The sequence below is a fragment of the Conger conger genome, chromosome 8 (assembly GCF_963514075.1).
Source record: "Conger conger chromosome 8, fConCon1.1, whole genome shotgun sequence".
Lineage (NCBI taxonomy): Eukaryota > Metazoa > Chordata > Actinopteri > Anguilliformes > Congridae > Conger > Conger conger.
Genome location: NC_083767.1, coordinates 13,434,130 through 13,461,944, shown reverse-complemented (window position 1 = coordinate 13,461,944; position 27,815 = coordinate 13,434,130). Strand labels below are relative to the sequence as shown.

Here is a 27,815-nt window from a genome sequence, read left to right as displayed (position 1 = left end):
TGACAGGCAGACGATATTTGTTGTCTAGAGGTGAGTCAGCAAAGTCAGCTCTGCACAAGATTGACTGAAATCCGAGCCACCTGTAGCGTTTTCCATCCGCGTTTTATTTCACATTTGTGACAAGAATCGGTGACGAGAAAAGTTCAAACAGAAGGCAGCTCACTGCTCCCTCACCCTCCACAGAGATATGCATTGCACTTGCTGCCACACCAGGTATCACCATAAACAGGTTAGCGTACTACCAGCAGTTGGCACTTCCTTGTCCAGCTTGTATTGGCTCAAACGGCTATGCGTTTGGAGCAGACCTGGGTTTTTGATACATTTCTACACTTTACTGAGCTTGTCTGGTGTATCAGAACCCATGAAATACTGTAAATAAAAAAATAAAAAAAGTAAAAACCCTGCCTTCTGGCCTAACGCTGGAGGTTGGAGTGTGAAGACCTCACGCACGCGGCGCTCAGCTCTTACCGTCATCGGTCGGGTTGAACCCGCAGATGTCGCAGATGGACCGGACCCACTTGTTCATGTCCTCCTCCGTGTCGGCCACCAGGTAGAAGATCCGGTCGATGGTCTTGATGTCGAAGATGAAGCTGTGCTCCAGGTCCTTCTTGTCGAAGGTCAGGCCGGCGTCCACTTGCTCGCACAGGTTCAGGTCGATGACGCGGATGGGTTTCTTGGTGTGGTCATTTTTGTAGTATTCCAGCACATCTGGGTCCCCGGTGAGACGACCACTGCGAAGAACAAACCACCGTTTCTTCCATGCCTGGGTAGGGGAGAGAAGGGGGGGGGTGATAAACAATATAAATAAATCATCTGTTATTTAGCTCACACTTTTATCCAAAGCGACTTGATTTGACTAAGCAGGGGAGATTACATTACATCACAAGTCATTTAGCAGACGTTCTTATCCAGAGTGACGTACAACAAAGCAGGGGACAATCCACAGTGGCGAAATGTGGGGTTAAGGGACTTGCTCAAGGGCCCAATAGCTGTGCAGATCTTATCGTTGCCACAGTGGGGCTTCAACAACCAACCTTTTGGGTCCCAGTCACGTACCTAAGCCACAAGGCAACAGGCTGCGCCTGATAAAACGAGGCTGACTAAACCCAGCTCTCCCTCCCGTGACCAAACGCACAGCCTCTCGGTGGACTCGTTCTGCACCTTCCAATCAGTCTTTTCATTCGTCAACACCTCTTGGGCCTCGTGGAAGATTCTCCTCCGCAGGTTTGTCTACCAGTGACGTACGACCGACATTTATCACAGACGCACTTCGTGACTCACCCAGAAGGTGGCTCACAAAAGAAACTATTCTATATGGGGAGCGCGTTAAGGTTTTACAACACAGAGGCTTTATAACATCAAGCTAAACAAAGAGGAGCCTCTGAGCTGAAGCCAGAAATGACTCAAATAGTTTCAGACTGTGGGAGAGTGAACCGAATTCATCGATGCCGCAACGCGAAGCCAAGGACACTAAGAATAACTGCGCTTTACTGGCAGACCTAACGCTGCGGCATCGAGAGTCACGGTAATTTCATCAGTCAGTCATCACAAATCTCACCCTAAGGCCAGGAGACATTGTTGGGACAGTGCCTTAAGGGGTAATTAAAATTATTTTGGAAAATTAACCTGCCGGTCCATCTATCAAATAGCCCATTTGGTTGTCAATCTGCTGGGTACACATTGGGGGTACATACAGGGTTTACATCAGGGTATATTTTGACATGGAGAGGCATTATGAAGAAGCCCATGACATCTGCAAATGAGCTACAAATGAGCCATAAAATGGAAGCCTTGAAATGATGAATTTCCAGGTCTCTAGTTTTTTTTTTTTAGTTAATTAAACCAGTTCATTAAAGTGGCTGAGCCGGCATTGGGAAAGCAAGCAGACGTCACACAGGGTGCACAAACACTAATAAAATATTATGTCTGACGAAAGGAGATTATGAGGCAACAACACAAACGCATTGCTCATTTCTTTTGTTTTTGAGAACTATTTAATAACCGGCACAGAGGAAGCCGCGATGTGGTTTGTTTTACTGTGTACAAACGACTGAGTTTCTCTCTTCAGTCATTCCTAACTAAGCAAGAGGCTCTAGATTAATCAGATTTACCACATCGGATTACTCTGAGCCTCGCAGATTTCTCGGAGTTTCGCAAACTTTGGAATCTGTGGTTTGGTTGTTGTTTATTTGTGCTATTATGGCAAACTTGCGTACATGGCCACGATTGCACCGAGTCACACACAAAGTACGCACTGCGTAACAGCCATGTTTGCCTTCCACTTCCGCAGCATATAATTCTTATTATAAAATGGGTTGTTTCAGTCCTGGATGCTGATTGGCCGAGACGGCGTTCTAAAGTTACTATAAATCCGATACGGTAACAGTTTGTAAACATTCACTCCAGGCACAAACTGTTACTTGCAAACAAGATTACAAAATACAGTCAACACTGTAAATGATATTATGTCATCAATCATTGTTTACTGTATAAATGAGGTCAGGCCTGTGCACTTGGTCACCCTACCCTGTATAAATAAATGTTCAATTCAAACTAGAATATATGTTGTAACGCGTCATGCCTAACGACACCCCTGTGCATGACTGTTTACAACACTAGCTCTCATTCTGTATTGCTTAATTATCATAAGCTGTAGCTACATTTGATCCACCCTTTAGGTACCATGCCTCTGAAAAAATGGTTTCATTGACGCATTTTAAACCAGATGTCCAACTAACTGTACCCAATCAAAAACACAAGCTCAAGTACCCCATTGGGGTTGTTTATACCCAAAAGAGTTCATTACTCCTGTAAGGAGAACAACTAGGCAGGTTTAAACGGAAAATTAAATAAACACACTTTACGGACTCTCCCCTTGGTCTGCCGGCCCACGATGATTAAAATGGAAGCAATGTGAATAATCGATAGAGATCCAGCAGCTGTTTTTGCCTTCAGCCGAATAAAGACTACATTTCCCACATAACTCAGCAACTTACGACGAACCATTGACTAAATGCCTGGATATATTACTGTAATTGATAGACGAGTGTTGGATTGCTGTGTCTTTTGCCACAATTGATTCATGGTACATTCATCAAGAGCCAAAGCAGCGGTGGAAAATATAAATACACTCAGTGAGCACTTTATTAGGTATTAATTAGACTACACTGCTGCCACATGATTGTTTAGATAATCACATGAATAAGTAGGTGAAAGGTATTCCTAATAAAGTGCCCAGTGAGTGTACATATGGTGCACCCACAGACACAGACACACACCCACACACAAGGTATATGTAGGCTGATGAGCGCATGCATGCATAAGTGCCTGGACAGTGGGGAAAAAAATCGAGGCATTTAATCATTTTAAGCCTTCGCATTTAGCCTATAATTTCACAACACTCCATTGACAGTGCTCATATCAGATCCAGTTTCTCAGAGAAAAGGCCCCTGCAGGCTCTCTCCCTGCCCTGGAGTAGCGGGAGATTTGGGGAGGGGGGCAGGGTGCCAGCGGGGCCAGGCAGTCTCACAGAGTTCGGGCTTCCAGCACCTGCTCCAGGGCAGAGTCACTCTCACACATCCACAGACTGGGACTCCCTGACTCACGGCTGTACTTGTTGCTGGGCTGACTAACAGCCTTCGGTGGTTGTATCACGTCGGCAGCATTAGACTTAAATATTCTATCGAATCAGAGGGAAGAGGAACAGACTTTACCAAAAAACAACTAAATAGAGCCCGTCCTTTGTGTGAGCATTATGATTTTGTAAAAAAATGAATAAGCGGCTTTCACGATTAGCAGTGCTAAAGCTACTTCAAAGGAGACTGCATGGCATGTAAAGTAAACTAAAGCTTAGGCACGTTGGGCTAGTTTCACACACACAGATTAAACCAAGACCTAGACTAAATTCTATTTTGAATGGAGCTCAATTTAGACCAGGACTAAACTTAATCTGCGTCTGTGAAACCAGCCCTTTACTTTCCCAGAACATTTTTTAAAATCTGGATTAACAACGCGATTTGTTTTTGTCTATCCTCTCAGCGTTGTTTCAGCTCAAGTCTCTTTGTAGGCGAGCCAATCGTAGCCCCAAGAGCACAGGCCCGTCCCAACAACAAAATTGGCCGAACCCACAGAGATAAACAGCCCCGGGAACCGCACCGCCCAGCCAATCACAACCGGCCCGTTCGGCGGTCCCTGGGCCAGATATAGCAGGGCCCGGCCCTCCGGAGCGAGTCCTCAGCAACATTCCTCTCGGAGCGTGGAATGCCGGGCATGGAAAATTCCTCCGGAGCAGGCCGTCCCCCAAGCCAGGCCCTCTCGCCCCTCCTCCCTTTCTCGCATCCCCCAACAAACCCCCACCGCACCCCTCAAACAGACAACGTCCATCTGGAAGGGTTCCATGCCAGCCACGCGTGTCACCATTCCTGGGGGTGGGGGGTGAATTCAGATGATCATAAGGACCTGGGTTATTTCGGAACGGTGTCAATATCAAGTGTGCGAAACCCCCGGTTTCCAAACAGAAGCTCTTTGCTAACATGACAAAATACAAACTTAAGCTTGCATCTGTACGTGCAATGTATATTACATGACAAACAGCACCCTGGGTGTGTCGAAGACAACTAACCCCCAATTGCTCCCGGCGAGCTGGTTGGTGCCTTGCATGGCAGCCAATCGCCTTCGGTGTGTGTGAGTGTGTGTGAATGGGTGAATGAGAAGCATCAATTGTACAGCACTTTGGATAAAGGCGCTATGGAAATGCAGACATTTACCATTTACATTTAAATCAAACCAATAACGTGTAGGGCCCACAGTGAGGAGAGTTTGTGTTGTGTTTTGGCACAGTCAGCAAGGCCCCTCTCCACACACACTGTACGGTAAGTGCTGCTGAGCCCGGCCACTCCAGTAAGAGGAACTGAGAGTTTCTCCAGTACATGACAAAGCACTTAAGGCTCTGATTTTCATCAGGGAGATCGGGCTCAGATTACACGGGGCGGTGCGATTGGGAGAGAGATTTGATTGACAGGTCAGCTCTCCACACATCTGCCTGGATAGGCCAGGAGAGGCCGGAGGAACGGGCGGGGCGGGGCCTACATACACAGCCACTGCAGGGCATGAGACAGAGGTTTGAACAACACAGAAGTAAATCAAACCCCGTAACTCAGCCTTAAAACTACAGGGGCACCATCCCTTCAAGAATGCTGAGAATATCTGGGTTTTGTAGAGAAAAAAAAATACTGCAAGGCACATTCACCGCCGACAAATTCGTGAAATCCGAAAGGGCTACAGGTCTCAAATTAAATATCACATCAACCCACGGTCTTTATTTCCCGTTTGTTTTCTGAACGCAAGCGAGGGACCCTCGCGGGGCGAAGCCTCGTCTCCCGGGCGTATGAACACGGAGCGGGCCGACCTTCCTCCCGCGCCTCCGTGACACAGCCGACAGCCGACGGTGACGCATCGTCCCTGAGAAGCGCTCTATCGGACGGAGCTGGACGCACAAAGGCCCCGCACGGAGCCCCGCTCGCCTCGCCGTTACAGCGTCGCCCACTTAGCGCGATTACCCAAACACAATAAACGTCACCAGAGCGCAGCGACATATCGGCATGTACGCTGGAAGAGGCGGCATTACCGCCTTCGCGTGTCTGTTAGAAACGAAGAGAACGGGGGGTTTTCTTCTCTGAGCGCGACTCGAGGTCCAGCTACCAAACCTCCACGGCTGAGAGAAAGCGTGTCTGAATGCTTGTGCGTTACAGATCGCTTCACTGTGACAGTTATTAGGTCCACAAATCAAGATGTCTGCATGGAAGACACCAGACCGAAGTCTTATCATTGCTTTCAGAAGACCTGTTTATTAAAGTATTATGAAATACATGATTTACAAATAAAAGCTGTATATGTTTGCAAAAATATTTATGTATTTGCCAATATTCCTTTAGTAAATAATTGCATTCACATTTAGAGTAATTGATTTCACCACTCTGTGTGGTCTCTGGTCTTATTTGATGTTTATATGTTTATATAAACTAATTTGGCTTCATTTATGAAATTATAATAGATTTGTGTGCTTACCCACCTCAGTCACAGCTGACTGACAAGTCAGGGCCCACCCCTATCAAATGTATTAACTAAATTAATGTATTAATTAAAATGACCACAGAAGTATTTATGATTAATTTGTGATCATTTAGTAAAGCAGTTCATACATAGTAAGTAGTATTTGGTTACCCAAGATAGTATTTGTTATATTTAAACATGATTGGACCAGTTATTTTTGGAAATAGATTTTAAAAAAATACAGTCATTCCAATGCTAATGCACTTGACCTCGGTCTGCCAGGTAGTGGTATTTTCCTTTTGCTTCGGCCGTTGCGTCACCGTTGTTTCCACAGAGAAGCCGAACGCACAGCGAGGCTCGTGCTAAATTAGATCGGGAGCCGGACATAGCGGACCGCATTCACAGAGAACATAGTGAGGTCAAGAACTGAGAGGGACGACAGGCGACCAAATAAGAGAGGCGTCTGCTTATGGCCATGGACAGTACGGAGGTGTTGCGGTCGGACAGGCCGTCACTGTTGATGACGCAAAACAGGGACGCCATTCACTCCGATAATGCTGTCCCTGAGTTCTCATTCTGGCCTGCGGGCGCACTACCTACGAGCAGAAAGCATCTTTCCCTCTAGCTGACCCAGACATTTTCTACCGTCATCACAACAATGTTGAATGTCTCTCTTCCACAGCAGAGCTGCCCATTTAAAGAAAAGCTATGTGTTCCACTACAACTGCACATTCAATAACGTTCAGCCATGGCACCTAGAGAAGACCGGATATCTCCATCTAAGCCCCCACACGTCCATCCAAACCTACCTGGACCTCCGGTCCTGCAGCCAAAGCAAAGCTCCAACTGGAACCTTCTTCCTACTAGGCTCCCTCCTCTACCGATTATTCCGCGAGACGTTTCGGTAAACGGGACGGGCCCGGGATTCGGCTCGGCCCATGCGCGGGCGGGGCCATCCGGGGCGGCGGGAGAAGCGGCGCTCCGGGGAATTCCGAGCGAACGGGATCGCACGTCCATCGAGCCGGGCTGACGATGAAAGAGCAGTGCTGACACAGTGGGTCGGGGGCAGGGTCCTCTGTGCCACACTGGGGCGGGAACGGGGGGGTCACCGAGGGGCCACGGAGCACCCCCACATTCCTCCCCCTGACCCCCCCTCAACCCACAGAAAGGTCTCTTTGTTCCTTTACGTCTCCGCTCTGTTCAACAGGCGCTGCCATCTTGGAGATAAGAAAGCGTACAGGACCAGCTCATGCATTATGCATTTCTGACACACAATTCCGACGGGGATAAACAGGACCCAGAATACACTTTCCATCCAGCCAAAAAACTGTACACAACCGCTTTGCCAGTTTATTCAGGCAAAGAGGATTTGTTTGGAGGCCTTCCAATCAGGAAAACAATGTTATTAAAAACATATGCAACTGCGTGAGAATGTTTGGAAATTCTTGGCGGTTCCGGTCAGAAGTGCCAAGTTAAGAGTGTTACGAGGACAAGAGAGACGGAGCCAAGAGGGCACTTTGAATTACAGTAGGTTTTGGGTCAGAAATGTTGTCACCCGCAGTTCGACGGAAGGCGGTCTAATCCTATTTGCGTTGCAGAAGAAAAGTGCCACTGTTACACAGCTTGCACTCAGCGGAGGGAAATGCTCAATTTCATTGGTTGTTAAGCTACCGCACTGTGGATGAGGGTTGACAGGTATATTATGGGTCACAAAGACAAGTTGTATAATCAGATCAATCACTACCTTCAACGTTGTGCATAAGTGATCGACACTGCCACTTAAAGTAGGCTTGAACTTCTGAAAAACGATGGCAGTCTTCTATTAACATTATGTAGTCATCTGACCAAGGCTGTGTGTGTGTGTTTGTGTCTGTATGTGTGCATTTGTTTTTGTTTGCGTGTGTTTATGTGTGGGTGTGTTTGTGTCTGTATGTGTGCATGCATTTGTTTCTGCTTGTGCATGTGTGTGTGTGGGCCTGTATGTGCGCGTATGGGTGTGTTTTCACACATAGCCGGTTAACTTCTCACTTACTTACTTACCTCTTCTAAATATATTAAATCGGGACCCTCAGGTCAAAACATTTAAGAAACTGCTCTAAACAAACTCCAAACAGAGCTAGACAATCCCACCTCTCAAGCAGATCTGATGCACAGACTGCTTTCACAGTAAAGTTCATTCACCAGACTGGTGCTTCAGCTCCTCTTCTCAGTGCCAATATCAACAGACTGGGCCCTGGGTGCCATAGCAACATTTGGGACCTGGATGGGGACCTATTGCTTTCAGAGGAGGCGCTGTTTATTGGCTCTTCACAAATGACACTTAAGTCATCTGTAACTGTGAAATGCGTCCCGGTTCGTCTAACAGCCGGAGTCGGAATGCCCGCTTAATTGGGCCTCCTTCCCCAGCGAGTCTGGAACGGTGGGCGTGCGAATAAAGACGCCGATTTTGCTTCGCGAACCGGGAGCTCCGATCCCCACGGCTGCAGTTTAAAAAGCGAGTGCGGGCTCCAAATGTCACATCCAACGTCAAAGTTAAATTAGGCGGAGAAAGCTCCCATTACAACACCCGCTATTTTTAGCGGTCTTGAAACACAATGCTGCCTCTACGTCTTTTAGCTCATTGTTTTTAACTGGTAGCCCAGCGAGGTTACGAGACGCTCTTCGCTCGAGGCGAGCCTCCCTGCTGCCAGGGAAATCCAATTATCTTCACCCTCCTCGTAAGTCTGCATAAAATATGACCGCGTAGCCAATCGCGCTAATCAGGAGGGAAGCCATACAATGTCGAAGAGAACCAGTCATTTATAGTAACTGCTGCTAAGGGAACCTTGTTAAAGTACACGCTACATTTTGTAGGAATAGACAAGCATACATAGTTTTCAGAATAAAACATCTACTTGACTGCTCAAAATAAAATAAAGATTGTATCCTTAAGCGGCTAGTTTATTTGAAATAGACATATATGGCTATATGTCTAGGTATCTGCCCATGATTTGAACCACAGTTTTAAAGGAATCGTCCATCTGTGAGTGCAGGCAATCATATTTAGCAATAAGAGGAGGTTTCACAACTCTTCCATTTCTTTCCACTTTAACTACTGTAAACACCAGAGGTGAATTTGATTACTATGGTCTTTAGATGGAAGCAGAAAGGGCTTTCATTCACAAACCATGACATCAACTTAAAAAGATGCATTCGACTGAAATATGCAGAGAATAACAGCCAGTCCTGGAGCAGATATTTGCAACCGCTATTGCAAAACATCAGTTTAATCCGGCACAGACAACATGCAAACGAAGTATAGAGACGGAAAATTAGACATTGCAGTAGACGGAGGAAATAAGAGATCTAACACAGGCAAATGCGTACAATCAAAAGCGTGCCAACATTAGCAGCCAAATCCATCAATCAAACCCCTTTACAGTACATCTGTTTAAAATCGCATCATTGCAAACGGCTAGACGTCGGATTTTCCAGCGAGAATTAAAGTAACAGAAAACGGTGAAATTATTCCCAAAGCACAGGAAAAGGTGGTGAAGAGAAATTTGAGGGAAACCGTAGCGTACAATACAAGCAGCGGGGAACAAGCAAATGAAAGAGTTTGAAGTAACAATGACTGGCTCTCTGAACAGAATCTCTGGGTGGAGGGGCAGCCTTCAATGCTTATGGTGGGATATGGGGGCATCTACAGAAGGCACACGGGGTGGGAGACTAACACAAAGCCTGGTTGCCTTCAGGACATTTGACAGTGACGGCATCGCCTACAGTCAACTCACAGCTGAGCCCCAATGGCAATCAACCCAGGTGCCTGGTGCTTTTGAGGCACACCTGGCAAGATCAAAAAGACCTTCACAGATATATCACAGTGAAAGACATGCTTCCCACTTTCTGACACTTGGTTAAGTATATTTAAACAGTTTCATGACTCACAGCCAATGCATTATGCACAACATAAAAATGCTTAAATATAAAGCCATTTATGTATTGTATGAACATGCAAATGTCTCTCATTTTAAGTTAAGTATGATTGGTATAACTTTATATTTTTCGAGCTCACACTCCAGCCCAAAATATGTCAAGTAAATAAAACCGATGAAGTGCTAATCCATAGTATTTCATAGCTTTAATGCAACTGATTTTACAAGGCAGAATTGATATATTTTCTGTGCCTTAAGCTGGTTGGTGCATTCCCGGAGTGCATGACCTCATTCATGTCTAAATGTACCGAAAGGCTTGTGAGGAATCTAACAGGTTGCACATTCTACGACATGCTCCTGTGTCTTTTAAAGGGCCGTTCACTGTGTCGAGGAACTCAATCAGCTCAGCCTGTTCTGGCCCAGGGTCCAAAAATGACAGCCAAGGCGCACACGCCAAGATATGAATTCATCCCGAATGGATACCAAGCAAGCGCCACCAAGCTAAAGCTAAACGGAGCCACATGTAGCCAACTGCTTTTTACGACCACATCCAGAACCACTGTGTTTAACCGCCGTGTAGGGTCTCCCCCCTGCTATGGGAAATGAAAGGGAAAGCCAGGAGACCACACTGAAACAGTCATGCTGGCATTTGTAGGAAAGCACCTTACACCATATCAGACAACCTGCAACGGCCTTCGCGGTTCTGTCGTATAATAACAATCACCAAAAAAAAAAGCTTTTGGGCCCATTCTTGAGAAGCCCGACTGAAAAACAAATCTAAAAATGATGTGGGGAATGAGGAAGACTGTCTGGCTTGTACCAGGTTTGTTAATGGGTCTTATGACGGTCAGCTGGCCAGACCAGGGTCTGTACATGTCTGACGTCAGATACAGAAAGCAGTCCAGGAATAGAGCAGGGTCTACATGTTCCAAACATGGCCTCACTCGCGGGTCAAAGGTCAACAATGCAGAGGAGCTCCAATGAGTAATTATAGCCTGCCCCGCCCTGGGGCTGGTCGGCTCAGCCCCCACGAGCTCGTGAAGAGGCCCCTTTCTGAGCTCTCGCTCACATCTCTTCCCTGTGACATCATCTTCAAGGGCCACAGGCCTGACTGCTGTCCTCCTACTATGACATCATCCACCGGAGCCAGTAGACTGGCTGTGCTCGCCCAAGGTACTTTCCTTCACTCAGGGACGACAGGAAGGCACCAGCTTTTGAGAACTAGCAAACTAATAGCAACAGAAATTAACTAGCTTAGTAATGTAGCACATGTAAATTTGATAAAAAGAAATAAAAGTAAACAAAATTTACACATCATCTGCGGTTGGCTGAGCTGAACCTGCTGGTGGACCAGTTGTTTGCAGTCTTGGAGGCAGCAGCAGCAGCCTTCCAGAAATCACTGAGGGAAGGAAAGTAACTTGGTCGCTGTGCTTACCTCCCACTGTGACATCCTTCACCAGGGCCAGCCATCTGGCTGTGCTCTGCTACTGTGACATCATTCACCGGGGCCAGTGGCCAGGCTGTGCTCTGCTACTGTGACATCATTCACCGGGGCCAGTGGCCAGTGGTCAGTGGCCTGGCTGTGCTCTGCTACTGTGACATCATTCACCAGGGCCAGTGGCTAGGCTGTGCTCTGCTACTGTGACATAATTCACCAGGGCCAGTGGCCAGTGGCCTGGCTGTGCTCTGCTACTGTGACATCATTCACCGGGGCCAGCCGCCTGGCTGTGCTCTCCTCCTATGCGTCATGCTGTCTTCAAGCTTGCTGCCCCATTAATCACTTTCCTCTCCTCCCCATTTGAATTTGAGGCAAATCGATAGAGGCTACTCACTCCTTCCAAGACAGACATTACACTGGATTAACTGTGCCATCTTGATAAGATCGCAAGGCCAGATTTACATCAAGTTAAAATATTTTTTAAATAAAAATAAATAACACACAGACTTTACACTGCAAATGGCATGATGCTAGTAAGATAGACAGAGGGTACAGAATGCACATCATGTGGACATGGCATATTTCACACTGAAGCTACAGAGAGTGGTGGCATCTGCAAGCAAAAATGAAATCAATTATAATTGCAGGTTGCGCCAATACTGCACACATCTAAGAAAAAAAGATACACTAACTGGGCCTCGCAGCACAGCTTCTGAACCCATCCCTGTGACCCAGCACCACTACCTCACTGTGCAGACCTCCAGCTCTTCGCCATCGGCCTGCAGAAACATTTACTCTGGACAGAACCGTCAATATCCAGGCAGGGAAACTGCTGACCCAAGAAACGGAAGACAGGTAAGCTATATTGTTTGAAAAATTACCGGAAGTGTTTCGAATCAAAACAGCACAACCATCAAAAGGGGTATTGTCCTTGTATGATATCCAAGCACAGTTAAAACGTGTATATTCTAATTTTATGTATTCCCTGTATTCACATCTATCCATGTTCTAAGGTCCAATTTAGAAGTAATTTCGCATATTGCTGAAACACAAGGCCCTGGGGCGATCCATGATTAGGACTCCAGAGTGGCCCAACCCATAAGTCAACACATAAATCAATCAGTAATTCAATCAATTAACTAATCTCAACCCAAACAACAAAACCTTTTTCTGAAGGCGCTGCCCCAGCTCTTTTGAGACAGAAGGGATCTGATTCATCCGTTTAAAACCTCATTTGAAATTATTTCTTTGTGGCACAATCATATAATGTGACCAAAGTGGAGTATCAATTCACAAAACAGAAACAGAAATGAGTATGTGTCCGGATATTTGAGGACCATGGCTTAAGGGGAATTACTAATGAGAGACTGACTCACCATTTCATTTAGCATCTACAGTGCTGTAACACTGTGAACTTGGTGAGTCTGCTCTCATTGTGCTATGGATCCAGTGTCCATGTGTCTTTCTGTGGAGAGAGTTGGTGGAACATGTTGCGACCGAGAACCCTGCCCCACACAACGCACTCACAGACAGACAGACGTGTGAGCGCACGCACACACACACACACACACACACACAGTGCGGAGGACCTCACGGTCTACCTTGCATCTCGTCGTTAACTCTGAGACATCAGTAAGCCTTTATGATGTCACACTGAAGCGCACGCCTTCGCCTGAACTCACGGACCTCTAGCCTTGGGTTACAACGAGGCTACGGGTGTAATCAAGGAGTAACAATCAACACTCTCCTTCTCCCGCCAGATTCCCAGCCCATCGGCTTCCACATGCTCAATATTTAAGGAGGGGGCGGGGTGAAGTGCGAAATGAGCCCCTCGCCGAAGTCAGACGACACCCTACAGACACTGGCAACCAGACGTTCTCGCCGTAGCACTGCAGCGAGAGGTCGAGTCCGACCGTCACCACGCATTCTATCGCGCCTTCGACCATCTTCCCAGCGACCGTGGCAGGCGCCGTGGAAACCGACGCCACCAAGCGCCTCCTTTCCTGTTCCACAACAAGAGACGTTCTGCAGGGTATTACGAGCAGGGGTGGGAGACTGGGCCTCACAAACACGGTGGGCAGCTTTGCTGCTATAACACGAGCACTCCAGTTAATGGGTTTTACACCGACAACAGAAAGGAACATGTTACTCTCACAACCTGGGCCTTTTCTTGGGGGGAATGTACCATTGTGCAACTCTCACACAAACCATTAAGCCAACATCAATCTGTACTGCCTTTTTACTGTCCTGTTCCTCCTAATGTATATTAAAAGCATCTAAAATAGCAGGTCAATAGAGCTACAGTTGAGCACCATGTCTACAATGATATGGAAAATCTGAGTCTCTCTTAAAACTGTAGGTGGTAAACAAATGCCTTGTGCTGCTTATTAACAACTTCCCTCTCGAGTAGAGGAACCCCAATCATATGACCATGGACTGATTTCACAAATAAAAGCCCCTTAACCTACTTAAAGAGCGAGATCTGCAGTCATTTTACCAATGAGTGGTGTACTTGTTCAACACAATACGGTTTCCCTGCATTCTTTAGCAATAGGGACCATTCAGGCAATAGGGACAAACAGTAACAGCTTTAATGAGTCATATTTCAGGAGGAGACACATTTTTATATTCTTTATTTTTCTTAAACCTCCTAATTTTTGGGAAACCTTGAATAATGCTGTATTTTGAATAATCTGAAAACCATAACCATGTTGGTATAAGAGAGAGGTTCTATTTTTTCTGAAGGCCTTGGATGTCCAGGCTTCTCATAAAATGAGACTTGCTAGACCACAGAAAACACCAGACTGCTCTGGTCCATTACTGCTGCTCCCAGGGCCTTTGTTTCTTTTGTTCTAGACACATTTATTTTGTATTATGTCAACAAGAAAATGTAGTCTGCATTTCATTAAACTCCGACCTGACCATATTGTTTGGCCTTGAATAAGAACAATTTTGAGATAGCAAGACAACCTCTTTACTTCTAGACAGCCTTACTCTGACTGCCATTACAGTTAAAAGACAAATTGGTCACAGAAATACTGCCTCCGATACTATTAAAACTCGAGCAGGAGGATTTCACCCAAGCAGAGGTCAGCCATTTTAGGAAGACCATTGCCATTTGTGAGGATCCAGTGAAAATGAATTTATGTATTACTAAGATGAAGACCAAATAAATCAAATGCGCTAAATTTGAGGGAAATTGCAGTATCATTTGGGCGAAACCTCAGTGTAGGGGAAGATTCACAGGTTCCCCCAGGCCCAGATTGGCACTGTCTGCCTGGCTAACAGCAATCCTCCTCCCTCTGCGTTGCACCCCGCAGTGAGCCAGTGGGGCTTCAGCACAGCACCCAGCTACTCTTCGCCGGCGAGCAATTAGCCTACGGCGATCTGAAACCCATCGAGGCCCCACTTTCCCAGCTTCAGGCGCTAGCGTTTTGGACGCTAACGTCTCGCCGACCCCAAGCGCCACAAGCAAATTTCTCTTCAGGGAGCCGCCGCTTGACAAGTCACGTCCAGCATTTGCTGGAACATTTTTTTTTTTGTTTGCGAGACTAGCATTGGAGCGTGACGACCCCCCCCCCCCCCCCTTTCCTGTAAATTATTGATGTGTAAACAACGAAGCGTGTTAGCTCCCTTCACCTGCTGTGAGGTTCACTGACCTTAATGAGACCCGTCTAAATTTGCCTTTGCAATTATGTGGCCGGAGTCTTACCCAGAGCGACTTACAATACAGTGCACCGAGTGCAATAAGGTTCCAGGAAGAGCAGAAGGTCTGCATCCACAATGACTGCAACACAATGGAACCATCACCCTAAAAGACGATGGGAAAAACACACTGGTGTGCTGAAGTGGCAAGACTCAAAGCATTTAGTTATCGTGAAGCATACCGGGGTGGGGTTTATCAGTTTGTAGCACATTAGACACATTGCACAGAGCATATAAGGTAGCATACCCATTGACATATTTCTAAAACAAGAATGTTTAGAGTCTTTCCAGAAAGTATCTTGAGGAGTTAATGAATCGTGCAATCACTCCAGCATACAGCTTCTCAATACGCCTTTAGCGGTTAGCAGCACAGGCTACATCCACACTAATGCTGGGGAGAGAGATGCTTGAGCACTTGAAATAAACAAAAATTAATAACGGACCTCAGAAACAGTTTAAAAAGCGTGTTTGTTATTTGTTCGAGCTGCGCTACCTCAGCCGGGCCAAGCGGACCAGAACGCCGGCCGAACAACAGAAGCGGTGACGCGGCCTGGCGCGGTTTCGGCGAGCGTCACTCAAAGGTCCCCAGGCTGGCCCGCTGTAAAAAGGCTGGGGGAGGAGCGTCAGGACTTCGTCCGCTGCAGCCTTGGTGACGGAGGCCGCGAGCGGGGGGGGGGGCGGCGGCACAAAAGCCCCTCTGTGCTTTGCCGAGCGGCGCTCATAGATCGGCCTTTGTTACGCCAAAATGTCGCAGATTCTTACGGCCACTGCGCTATATTTAAACCCGCAAGCGCCGTTCCTGAAATGTGGTGACTCCGATGTCCAGTGATGCGCACGGTCCGGTCATCTGCCCCTTCCCCGTTCCTGGCCTTTTTGTTTTTCCCCTCTTTGTGGAAGAGCGGCCAGACGCAACTGCGGAGTCTGGCCGGCAGCGCTCGGTGGAGGCAGGGCCATCTCAAAGGTCACTGCCAGCTCAGTGGCACGGAGTCGCAGCCATCCCACTGCCAGGACGTCACCACCTCTTCTGACGTGGAAAAGGAAATGTCACGGAAACTTCTCGTTCTCGGTCAGGCCCCCGCGAGGGAAAGCAAAAAACGCCTGCGTCTCCCATTGCACCCGATTGAGGAGGCTTGATTCTATCAATGCTACTTAGCCCAATAAAAAAATTAAATACTGGAACTCTTGTTTTTAAAAGCCTGCAGGATGATATCTCTACTTCTCAGTTAAAATCTACTTGACATTTCCATTACACTATTGACGTTGAATAGAATGAATGGTTTATGATGTAATATCGTTATGGCACTAGTCCTATAAGGTCACTTGCTTCTTGAGGAGCATGTGTTGATACAGTAATTGCCACACAGATATTTTTCCAAAATAAAAGTTTGCATTGCAATGACGTACTTTTATAATGTGTCAACAAAAACCAAAACAAAGCAATCATATTTTTTTATCTTGGCTTATAAAGTATTGTGTGGACTGAAAAGGCTTTTGTGTGGTTCATTTAAGTTACTTTTACTGTTCACAGTAAACAAATGCATTAGTCAATGACATCTGACTTGGTTGGAAAAACCTATTTCAGAATTCACATACCAGTGAGTATTGGGATGTGCACCGTATTGTGATGCCCATATCAGGACACATATCACCCCGAAAACCCTCCGCACCCCACATGAGCAGTCACTCGTGACCCCACTGCCAAAGCCTCTGCTCAGGACATAATACAGAGATCAATCTCATTGGACAGGAAGGGAAACAACTTCTTCCAGGGTCAATCTGGCAGTGTCCGATGTGACCAGTCAACTGAAACAGAGGGTGCCGCCTACAGTCCAAAGCACGAACTGCGCTTGCCAGTAGCTAGGAGCTTGAAGAAGCATCAAGTCCGCTATGACGACTATGTTCCAAACACTCAACAAATCAGCAAGACTGAAGGCATGCATCTTCCAGTCAGGAGGTGGCAGAGGTGGGCCATAACATTCCATTACAATCATTATTATTAGTGTAACAATAGAAAACAAAAATGTTTATATTTCACACAAATGCAGTATGGAGCGAGAGTGGTTTTTATGACCTTACAGAAACTTCTCTGAAAGAATGCAATCAATAAGCCTGTGTGTTCATGCACACTGAGCCCCTTCTTATGCTGGTGTCCCTGGACAAACTCTGGCAGGTCAAAATTACTACACAGTTCTCTCCCAAGACAAGCTTAATTCTTAACTACATTCACACGCTATTGCCCTGCAACAATCTCAGTCTTTAGGGTGATCGAAGTCTGCTTGTTGCGTGGCTGCTGAAAGAACCTGCTCACACAGACAACCTCTTCGCGAGAACAAAATCAGCACAAACAAAACCCGTCTCTGTCTCTGCTAGACACAGACGGGTGAAAAAGCCAACTGGTAGTGCCAAGCAAAATCACAGGACCCAGGGTATGTCAGGAAATGACAGTTGTGGCTAGAAATGGGGAGTTATTTTGACTGCAGCATTCTTTGCTATCTAGATTTCCTTGGATTGCTCTGTACTGCCCTGGAACAAAAACAAGCTGAGCAGTGTGGGATTCTGTGGGAATTTCATCCAAATCGTATTGCACATATGCACAGTTTCAAATTAATAGCCAAGAAACCTTTTTTTAAATTAGACATCATTATCTGAGGGTGGGAAACAGAATTATCCAATAATAAAATAATAAAATACATTATCCAATGCACTGCCTCTACTGTGGAACCAACAGAAATCGACTAAACAAGAAAGTACTTATCCAAAACACCAAACCTAATAATTTTAAAAACAAACCTAATCATAAAAGAAGAACAGAGAACCCAGACAGGCATTAAATGTGCAGATTTGAGGTTTGCACACGGCGTACAACAGACAAACACCTGAGGTTTGAACCACAAGCCTTCCGAACTGAAACAAAATGAAAGCATCGAGAAAAACTAACAAACCGCTTGAAGCGCAAGCACGAGGAATATCCACACTGGCCTTCCCGGACAGTCGCGGTTCCCTGCGGAGTCGCCAGGAGCCAGCCAAACCTTTCCGAGATTTTATCCCATAACAGTTGGAGACGCACTTTGACCCTCTTTTTTAGCAGCTAGTCGGGACCCAATCCGCCCCTCAGCTTCACCTCCACCACAGTGTGGTCTGCTCTTCCAGAGCTGCAAACTCAGCCTACACCCACCTGCCTCCACCCGGTTCAGCCACAGGACACTCAAAGCAACCTTCACTCCTGTGAATTCGACTTCTCCCCATTCGGCTGAAAAAACATAACGCTTTGCTTCTTTTTTTTTTTTTTTTTTTTTTTTTTTTAATTACACGCTGGTGAGAAACTCTCACTCATGTGGAGCAAATGGGAGGGGATCGGTGACCCGTCTCCAAAAAAATCTTTTACAAAGCAAAAAGCTAAAAGGCTGACCACAAATATTTCAGAAATGTCACTACTTTTTCTTTTCTTGGGAGTTCTTAAAAATGACGTGCGGAGTGTCTTTTTATGGTCCTCTGCTGTATGGTCTCCATTGAATTATAGAGCTGCATGTGATGATCTGACCTGCGTCATTCTGTCTGTCTGTCTGTCCATTTCCAGAAAAAAGGTTTGTCACGGGTGGTCCAACTCGCTCTTCCTAGTATGAAACTATGAATTCTCCACATGTTCACCCCATTAAAATCATGCAAATTATCGGGAAAATATTCAACATGAAACTTTTACACTCAAATCACTGTAGCCTCACTTATTGGAATAACCTACATCACTATGCAACATCGCTATACGTACACAGAACACGATATGGTTAAGCGTACGTATACAGGACACGATATAGTTAAGCATACGTATACAGAACACGATATGGTTAAGCATACGTACACAGAACACGATATGGTTAAGCACACTGTAATGTCATTCCTGTATTTTGTTATATGACTTATTACAACCATCTCAGCATTCAGAGAAAACAGACGGTTCTGGAAAAATAGTCCTTTTCCGGCAGCTGAAACTCATAAAAAGGCATCTAAATGATAATCTTTTTTGCACACAAACAAACAATCAAAGTATCAAGTTTCTCAGAACTTTCCACATTACAGCAAATTCGACAAGAAAAATATACAACGTGTCCCATTGTGAATTACATTTAAATAACGTTGATGTTAATGTTTAGTCGATACCTGAAGATCTGCGTTGTAAGAGAGCCCACTGAGAATTTATGACTCATGCCACAGTATCTCACAGAGCGGTACAAAAAGTACCGCGAACACTTCCAAATAGAGTGGGGAGGACTGTAACAGATAAACGTGGATGAATTTCAGGGAGTTGGCAGCACATCTGCGCCTGCCAGTGCCACATTCGAGTCGCGCCAACGCACAAGAAAAAGCCTGCCCCGAAAACCAATCGCCGTGCGCTCGGGAATCGCTAACAGAACGGCCGTTAAATCAAGCGGCATGCTGCAGTTTCTCAAATAAGAGGGTTCCCCAATCCCCCGGCCCACTACACTGACCTGAGATGCACTGCCAGACCGCCACACACACACACACACACACACACACACACACACACACACACACACACACACACACACACACACACACACACACACACACACACACACACACACACACACACACACACACACACACACAGCGAGCGAGGCCTGACCAATCAGAGAAAGGCACCCTCAGCTCCTGCAGCTGCATGGAAACGGGGCGGAGAAGGGGTCGCCCCACGCCCACCATAGCGACCTGTGACCTGGAGGTCACCTGACACCTGACACAGCGAGGCCTGCTAGGTCCACACTCCCCCGTCTGAGTCCAGACGAGCCCTGCCCCATTCCTCCAGTTTAACCCCTCGTGTCTCAGCCCCGCCTCAAACATCTGCTGCGTGTTTGACTAAAACTGAGAGGTACCCAGGCACAACTCCATAAAGGTCAGGAATAGGGGGAACTGGCCATTACAGTGTGTGTGTGTGTGTGCGCACGCAGATATGTCACTGCATACTTTCTGCACATGTGCATGTGACTGAGTGTCTGTGTGTGCATGTGAGTGTGTGTCTGTGTGTGCATGTGAGTGAGTGTGTGTGTGCATGTGTGTCTGTGTGCATGTGGGTGAGTGTGTGTGTGCATGTGAGTGTGTGTGTGTGTGTGTGTGTGTGTGTGTGTGTGTGTGTGTATGTGCGAGCGTGTGTATGTGCGAGCGAGTGTGTGTTTGAAGCCATTTCAGAGGGAACCTGAGGCAGGATACTGACAGAGGAAGTGAGGACCATAACCACAGGAAATAACACTGGGGAAGCAGTGCGGACAGCGCAGAATGGGCCCGAGCGCTTCAAAGCTTCGGCAAACAGCGAACGCTCAGGAAAGGAGCCGGCCGCAGGAAGAACAGGGCCACCTAATCCAGCCTCCCGCCACACACTGGCCGTAGCGCCAAACACTCCTTCTCTCACTCAAGCCTTCACCGAGCTTCCAAAAACCCCACGCCTCCACCCGGTGTTGATGAATTCCTTCATTCCCACGCCTCTCTCGGGCTCCATGCTTATTTAAATCGCTAAACCGCAAACGGCACGACCGCGGGACACCTCTCATCTCGTGAGGACCGAGCAGCTGCTGGGGCTGGAAGGTCGCCGGTTCAGATCTGAGGCAGAGCTCGGCCCGCAGACCTGAACTATAAACAAACCCCGTCGGTGGGGAAGAAAGGCCCGCACCATAAAAGCTGCAGACATTGTAAAAGGATTCAAAAAATAGCGTTGGCAGAAGTCAACCTACAAACGGAGTTTCGGTTCAGATAAGAGAGATAAGCGGTTGTGAACGTCAAGCTCAATTAACACCGACTGCCGCGCCCTCGGAGGACGCGAACACAACGCATTTGCATCGACCTCTCGCACACAAACGCACTCGCTTTACATCTTGAAGCAGACACGCAGACCACAAAACCACATGCAAAACACCCCGCCGCTGATTCCAGGCGCTCAGAGTGCGCTGTTCTCCAGACGTCTGTCAGTCTAACGGGGCTGAAACCAAACACCGGCCCTGCCGTACGGTCCCTTCCCGGGCCCTCCGGCCCGTGCGGAGCGAGGCCCACCTGACGGAGGTGACCTTCGCGGTATTGATGTTTGGCGTCGGGCATCTGGAGCCAGGGAGTTCCGCGCGGCGTCTCGACCGTCTCCCCACTTTCCGCCACCGCTACACGGTTCGCCCCGCGCTCCAGGCAACCGGCAACCACTGGACCGCGAACCCGAACGGCCGAGCAAACCGCGGCCGGTTTCGAGCAACTTTTAACAGGAGAGCGCGGCGGTGTCCGACGCCGTCCCGGCGGGGTGGAGGCGCGGGGGGCCTACCTCTCGCACGCGCTCGGTGAAGCGTCCTCGGCACCGTGGGTAACAGCAGGTGAACGTCCGCACTCGGGGCCTCTCTCCTGCTCGACTGCCTCGCTTCCTGTCCTTAATGTGCTTTTCTCTGCCTCGGTGGGCGGGGCCAGGGGATCAATCCGCATCATTTATCAGCATTGGGGGGGGGGATCAATAGGTCCGAAAGAACCGTGGAGAGCGATGGGACAGGTCGATCGTTCTCCACTCAATATTTCCAATCGACTCCGTTCCATTCTTCTATTTTTAACGTGCGTCGGGGACATGTGAGAAAGCGCACCAGGAATAAAATTTGGCAGAAAAAGGCCAGCGCTCTGGACTCCAGCAGCAGGTGAGGTATTAACTGGTGGAGGAGCGTTTAAACATTAACCGCGTTCCGCGTTCAGCCGCGTCCGAAAGCCGGGCTGCGGGAGCGTGCGAGAGCAGGGCCCTGCAGGGGGGGTGGGGTGGGGGGCACGCCGGGCTCCTCAGAAAGCCCTGTGAGGTTTGTTTTCCAGGAAATTGGGTCCTTTTTTTTCTTCTTGTACTGAATCCTGGTAAAAAAAAAAAAAAAGGAAAAACACCCTCGTTGCAAGTTTCCACTCTGTTGGCTTTTTTATCTTCCTGGTCATCTGTTCCCAACACACACGCTGGGGCAAAAAATTTCCTGTTTTGCCTCCATTGTCACATCGGTGTGTTCAGAAGGCTGTCACGGCGGGCCTTAGATCTGATACCAGGGCTGTAACCAAGAAGGTGGGGTGAGGGGGTCAGGGGCGGGAGTGGGGGGCTGGGGTACAGTTATCTCTGAACAACAGGGCCTCACCCACTTCTGCCAGGCTACACGTGTAAAACGGGCGCGCTGTTCACGCACCACAGACCCAAACAGCCCAGGAAGGCATGCGGAGCGTGTCACTGTTTCCATAAAGAAAATCACCCAGAGCGCACACGGATCACACAAGAGGCCGAACAACGTCTCCACCGATATCCCTTACCGACTGATGAGCAACAAGTACGGCTTTCAAAAACACGAACCGTCTAGTACCCACTTCTAAAGTCATTATTGTCAATGCGAAAAAAATACTATTCCAAGAAAAAAAATTTAATTCATGAATTTAATTTGAGACGCGATGCAAAGGAATAGCTTTACTGCATTTTAATATTAATACGTAATGGCTCAAACGCTACTGAGCAACAAAAACACTCCGTGCAACATTCACCATGCGTATGTTTCTGCGGACACAGGCCACACACTTTTCATATAATATAGCTGTGAGCCACCAAACCAAAATACAGTGGACAACTTATCACAATAGATCAAAGGGCTAGGCAGAAACAGGACGCACCACAATAGAACAATAATTCTCATTAAACACACTTGTTTATCAAGCAGCACTTTTATAAAGGATATGCGGGCAGACACCACTGAACAGTCACTTATTAGAACTAATTGTAGAATCAAGAACTACATTCCCATTTTTTAAACACAGTTGGGAGTTTGTAAACGGAGGAAGCAGTATTCACTAGTCCTGGTTGAACAGGAGAAGGTGGATGCACATAATGCCAGACACTCATCTATGCACACAGTGAACTAATTTTGCAGCCACACCACATAGGACCCCAGGACCAGCTCCAGAAGCACACATCACTGTACACCGTGTACAGAATACTGTACAGTTCCTGAGAGAACTCGGTGTGACAGATCGAGTCAGCTGCTTGTTGGAAACCCTTTGTCAGAACAAAGACAGCAGATAACCAGTGATTACAAGCGACACAGGCTTGTTACCTGATTGACGGATAACTTTCAATGTCAGTCATCCCTCTGGCAAATAACAAACACTCACTCTTATGATTAATTCAGAAGCAACAGTCCGTGGTAAGGGCAGGGAGTGTCAAAGAGAAATTGTTTAAAAATGTGACTGATTTAAATGTTGCCATTCGCTGCCTTCTTGCACTATTGCAAGTAAAGCAATGACTATTGAAAGAAGTGTGCTGCTAAAACGATCACCAAATAGTCAAATTAACAGAAGACACAATTGGAAAATTCTGTTCTGTTCTATGCTGTGCAGCAACTTGCAGAAACCATAATGATTCTGCTTTAAAAAAAAGTGTATAAGTGTTATTTACAGAAGAAAATGTCCCAAAACAATGTATTTCACTTTGAATTATGACCTAACATTCAGAAATGAATTATAATAATTTAAAAAATGTAAAAGCATTCAGAAACAAATATCCAACAACAGGGCATGGATAAATGTTTAGCTGGTTGGTGCTTACACCTGTATGCCAAATGGGATTTTTTCTTTAAAACTAACCTTAGCATTCATATTTTCCACTTAACTAGTTTGAAGAACAGAAGAAACAAGAAAGGAAACAAGCCAGATGCAGAAATCTTAAACTTAAACCTGCAATTAGTCAACCGTAATGCAAAGCTCCAAAAGGAAAATAAGCAGCCACAGTAAACGGCTCCCAGTTAACCTGTCTAGCCAATCGCCTCTGACAAAGTTAGCAAAGAAACACACTTGCAGAGTCAATACCTGTTGAGCTCGGTACACTGTGAAACAGGATCACGGCCAAACAAAACTTATTTACACCTACCTAAATTTCCACTCACCCGAGTGCTGTAATTGGACGTGTCTGAAATAGCAATGCAGCGCTGTAAAAATAGGAGCTTCTCCTAACAACAAACTCTAGCCCCCATAATGGCCGCACTTGCTCTGGCTTCACATTACATAAGAGCCAGGCGCTACATCTCTGCCAGCTTCCCGCTACACCGTGCACGGACCCCGACCACCGCTTCCACGAAGAGGAATAAAACACACGCACCGCACAGAGAGGGTAGGTCATCAAGTTGGGGAGAAGGTGCAGCTCCGTTGACTAGCGCCGTTGCAGGGAAAGGGAAGACTTAACTTTGCATCACTCCTGTCGGATCAACTGAAGTCAGCGTACGCCACGCCGTTTCTCAGTAACAGGTCGGTGAAGCTAACACTGAATAAAATGTAATAAAATAAGTAAACCTTGCAGGTGACAGCAAACCCCTGTGTGTGTGCGTGCATGCGTGTGTGCGTGTGTGTGTGTGTGTGTGTGTGTGACGGTGTTTACCTCCTCACGGCCTTCGGTAGAGCGGAGACGAGCGCGCCGCTTGTGCTAGCGTCGGGCTCTGCGCAGTCTGGCTACTTTCCTGTCAGGCTTCCCACTCCTGCTCCAATAACCCCTGACCCACAGGAAGTAGACACAATGGACTGAAAATATCCCATCCCCCCACCGCGCGCTTCCACCGAGAGAGTGCCCGTGCGGGACAGGACGCGCAAACACCCCCCGCCCCCCCACCCCCCACACACAGCCCGGCCCAAAAATATCTCCTGTCCCTGATTCGCTGCATCCTGAGTGGAGAGGAGCCCGCAGCGGCAAGTGCCCAACCACCTCTGAGCGCTAACCCGCTGCCTTCAAGCCATGGCGGCGATGTGTGTGTGCGCACGTGTGTACGAGTGTACACGTGTGCGCATATGTAAGAGAGAGCAAGTTTGAGTGGAGTGAGTGAGTCGAGTAAGTGAGTGGAGTCCAGTCAGTGGAGTGAGTAATAAGAACAATTTGTTACTTTGTTGACACTTTTATCCCAAGCGACTTACAGTTTACTAGACTAAGCAGGGGACAATTCCCCCTGGAGCAATACAGGGTTAGGGGCCTTGCTCAAGGGCCCAACAGCTGTGCGGATCTCATCGTGGCTACACCGGGGTTTGAACCACCATCGTTCCAGGTGCCAGTCATGGACCTTAGCCACTAGGCTACAGGCTGCCCAGGATCTAGTGGATTCTTTATCCCCAGAACCACAATCAAGTTCCCCATATCTGCTTCAGCATCACCGCACAAAATTCCTCCGAGAGTTCAGTTACTGAAATGTGCACCGATTTATTCTCCTGCACCGTCTACACAACCACAAAGCACGTGGAGGTACGAAAACGAATAAACTAAAGAGGGTGCCAGCTTTAATAAAAGCGCTACAGCATCAGGGAGTTTCAGTTCTCCCGTGCACCATAAACAGCGCTGTATTACCCATGAAATTGAATATGCCTGGGCCCCGGCCAGAACTCCCAAAGCCCGGGCTTTCTCTCAAGAAAGCGTCTGAGAGCACATCGGCCGAGCGCGGGACACCCGAGTCGCTCCCGTCCCGCTCGGTTTCGCCACTTTCGCTCGCCGCCCTCGACCCTACGACCCCCCGTCACCGTGGTGACATGAAACAGCTCTGATTCGCCGAGCCTGCGGAATCTAATCACGGGGCCATCCACGTCCTGCCAAATCTCATTTACCTCTGAAGGCCAGAGAGATTCAGCAAAATCTAATTTTTATATGACTAAGAAACGGAAGGTTAAACAGGAAATGAAACGCGGCGTATTGCGTAGATAAGAAATGCAAACAAACACAAGCCTGATCTAATAAGTGTACTGTATACACTCTCCCACTCTGTCACACGCAGAGCGCATACAGACACCTGCAGGCACGCTCTCACTCACACACACACACACACACACACACACACACAAACGTGCATGCATACGCACATATACACAAACACACACGGACACACGCACACAATTCTCACCCACAAAGCACTCATGTACACACACACAAGCACAAATACACACACGCTCTGCATGTGTGTAGTGAAAGTGCACAGTCTGTATGCATCAGTCTCATTTCACTGAGTGGTGAAAATGCAGCCATGTAAATACTCAATGAAAAGCTTCGTAAGGCTGAAAAGATCATTGTGTCCCCGTTTAACCCAGCACTTTCTCTGGGTTTCCATGTTTGAGAGAACAGCCAGAGGGCCTTTAATACAGAGCAGAGCAGTGAGGGCCATATCTCCTCATCTGTTAAAAGGCAGTTGGGGAGATGGAGCTGTTTTACATTGGGTAAATGGGTATTGATCTCTAGCCTGGGTTCTCACTCAGTCACAATCCACCATGGCGGCCATCGAGCATAACCGAGCAGTGGGATCCGTCACTGACGACGTCCAGGCAAAAGGAAACACACACTTGCAGCTTTGTTTGGGTACATATTTCAGCATATTGCTTAGCCCTCCAGAATGCTCTTCATTTGAGAGACAAACAATAAATAAACAGAAGAACTGGTATGAATAATGCTATTCAGTGACGACATTTCAGATACTGAAGAATCCCGTGGAAGTGCTGTAGAGAGTCTGGAGGCTATGAAATCCTAAAATGAACCTGGCAACTTCCGCTTTAAAATGCATTTGCCCAATGCATTTGCCTTAAGTAATAGCCTGACAGAGAGATACATTTCATCTACTATGTACGAGATAGGCACTATATTCTACATAAGAAGGATAAATATTTTATGTCTCGTAAAAGGTGAATCTATTCAGATGATTTTTAGAATCCTCAGGTTTTCCTGGCAGGAAATAGGGTGTTCCGTGCTCTCATTGCATCAGGGTTAATGTAGCCGCGTTGTACCACCAAATAAATAATATACCAACTGTAGTGTTAATAGTTTCTTTTCCCTTTTTCCCCTACTTTGGCACTTGCAAATTTTGCAGGAAGCCTGACTGTGAGCACCGTAGGGACCGTTTTGGGGCAGCTGTGTGACCTACCAAAGTTACCATAAACCCAAGTTGGCGGTAAGGGAGCATCAACTTAGCACACCCTTTCCAGAAAATTCCTTCAGAAATGTCTGAGGGTACTGAGCGGACGTCACTCTGTATGAACCAGACATGTGGTTAATGAGTCATGAGTCCCCATCCTATGGCATCTCCAATCATATCTGCAGAACACGCATTGCTCCTTTACGGACACAGGCTTGGTTCCTTAAACCAAACCGCCGTCAGTCTTCCACAATCAGTCTCGCTCTTAGCGGTTCAACCTTTATCTGGCACGCCGTTTTGTAGGACTTCTTCCTTCACTCTTAAAAACCACTGTCAATGTTGTTGAACAGGGCCTTATACAACATTGACAGTGATTTCCCTTCACTGTTAAAACATTGAATTATCAATCAATTATTATTACAGTTATTAATATGGTTTGAACAGGGAAAGGAAAACACTAACCTGGGGTAATAATATACAAGGTACCATTATACTGGCTAATAAAGATTAGTAAAAAGGTTTCAAGGCTCAATATTAGACACTCTTTCTTTCTTCCAGTCTGCCATGAAAGGTCTCCTTCACACGGACCTGTGAGTAAACCAAAGGCAGTTTCAATGGGTGGGCTACATCTGCGACTCCATGTCTCGCGGTCATGTGTCTGAACAGATGGTAAACTGCAGATCACGGCTGCAGAGGCCTCTTCCCCAGATTGATGAACCTTTCAGAGATGTTAAACATGCCTGTTTATGACTCTGGGAGCAATAAGTAAAGGGAAGTTTATAAGAGAGGAAG

The 27,815-nt window shown here is 47.1% G+C and overlaps 1 protein-coding gene across 11 annotated transcripts in view; it reads right to left on the bottom strand.

The window, feature by feature from the left end:
• The window catches only part of gab1 (GRB2-associated binding protein 1), a 63,887-nt gene that overhangs the window by 22,579 nt on the left and 13,493 nt on the right, over window positions 1–27,815 (bottom strand). For 8 of the 11 annotated variants that reach the window (XM_061251227.1, XM_061251228.1, XM_061251230.1 and 5 more), the window contains one exon: window positions 469–763. In XM_061251227.1, the coding sequence (XP_061107211.1) occupies window positions 469–763 (295 nt within the window). Of the gene's footprint in view, window positions 1–468; window positions 764–6,860; window positions 6,938–24,250; window positions 24,381–24,526; window positions 24,693–27,815 lie in introns of those variants that run through there. The other 3 variants (XM_061251233.1, XM_061251229.1, XM_061251234.1) reach the window with 3 other exon arrangements.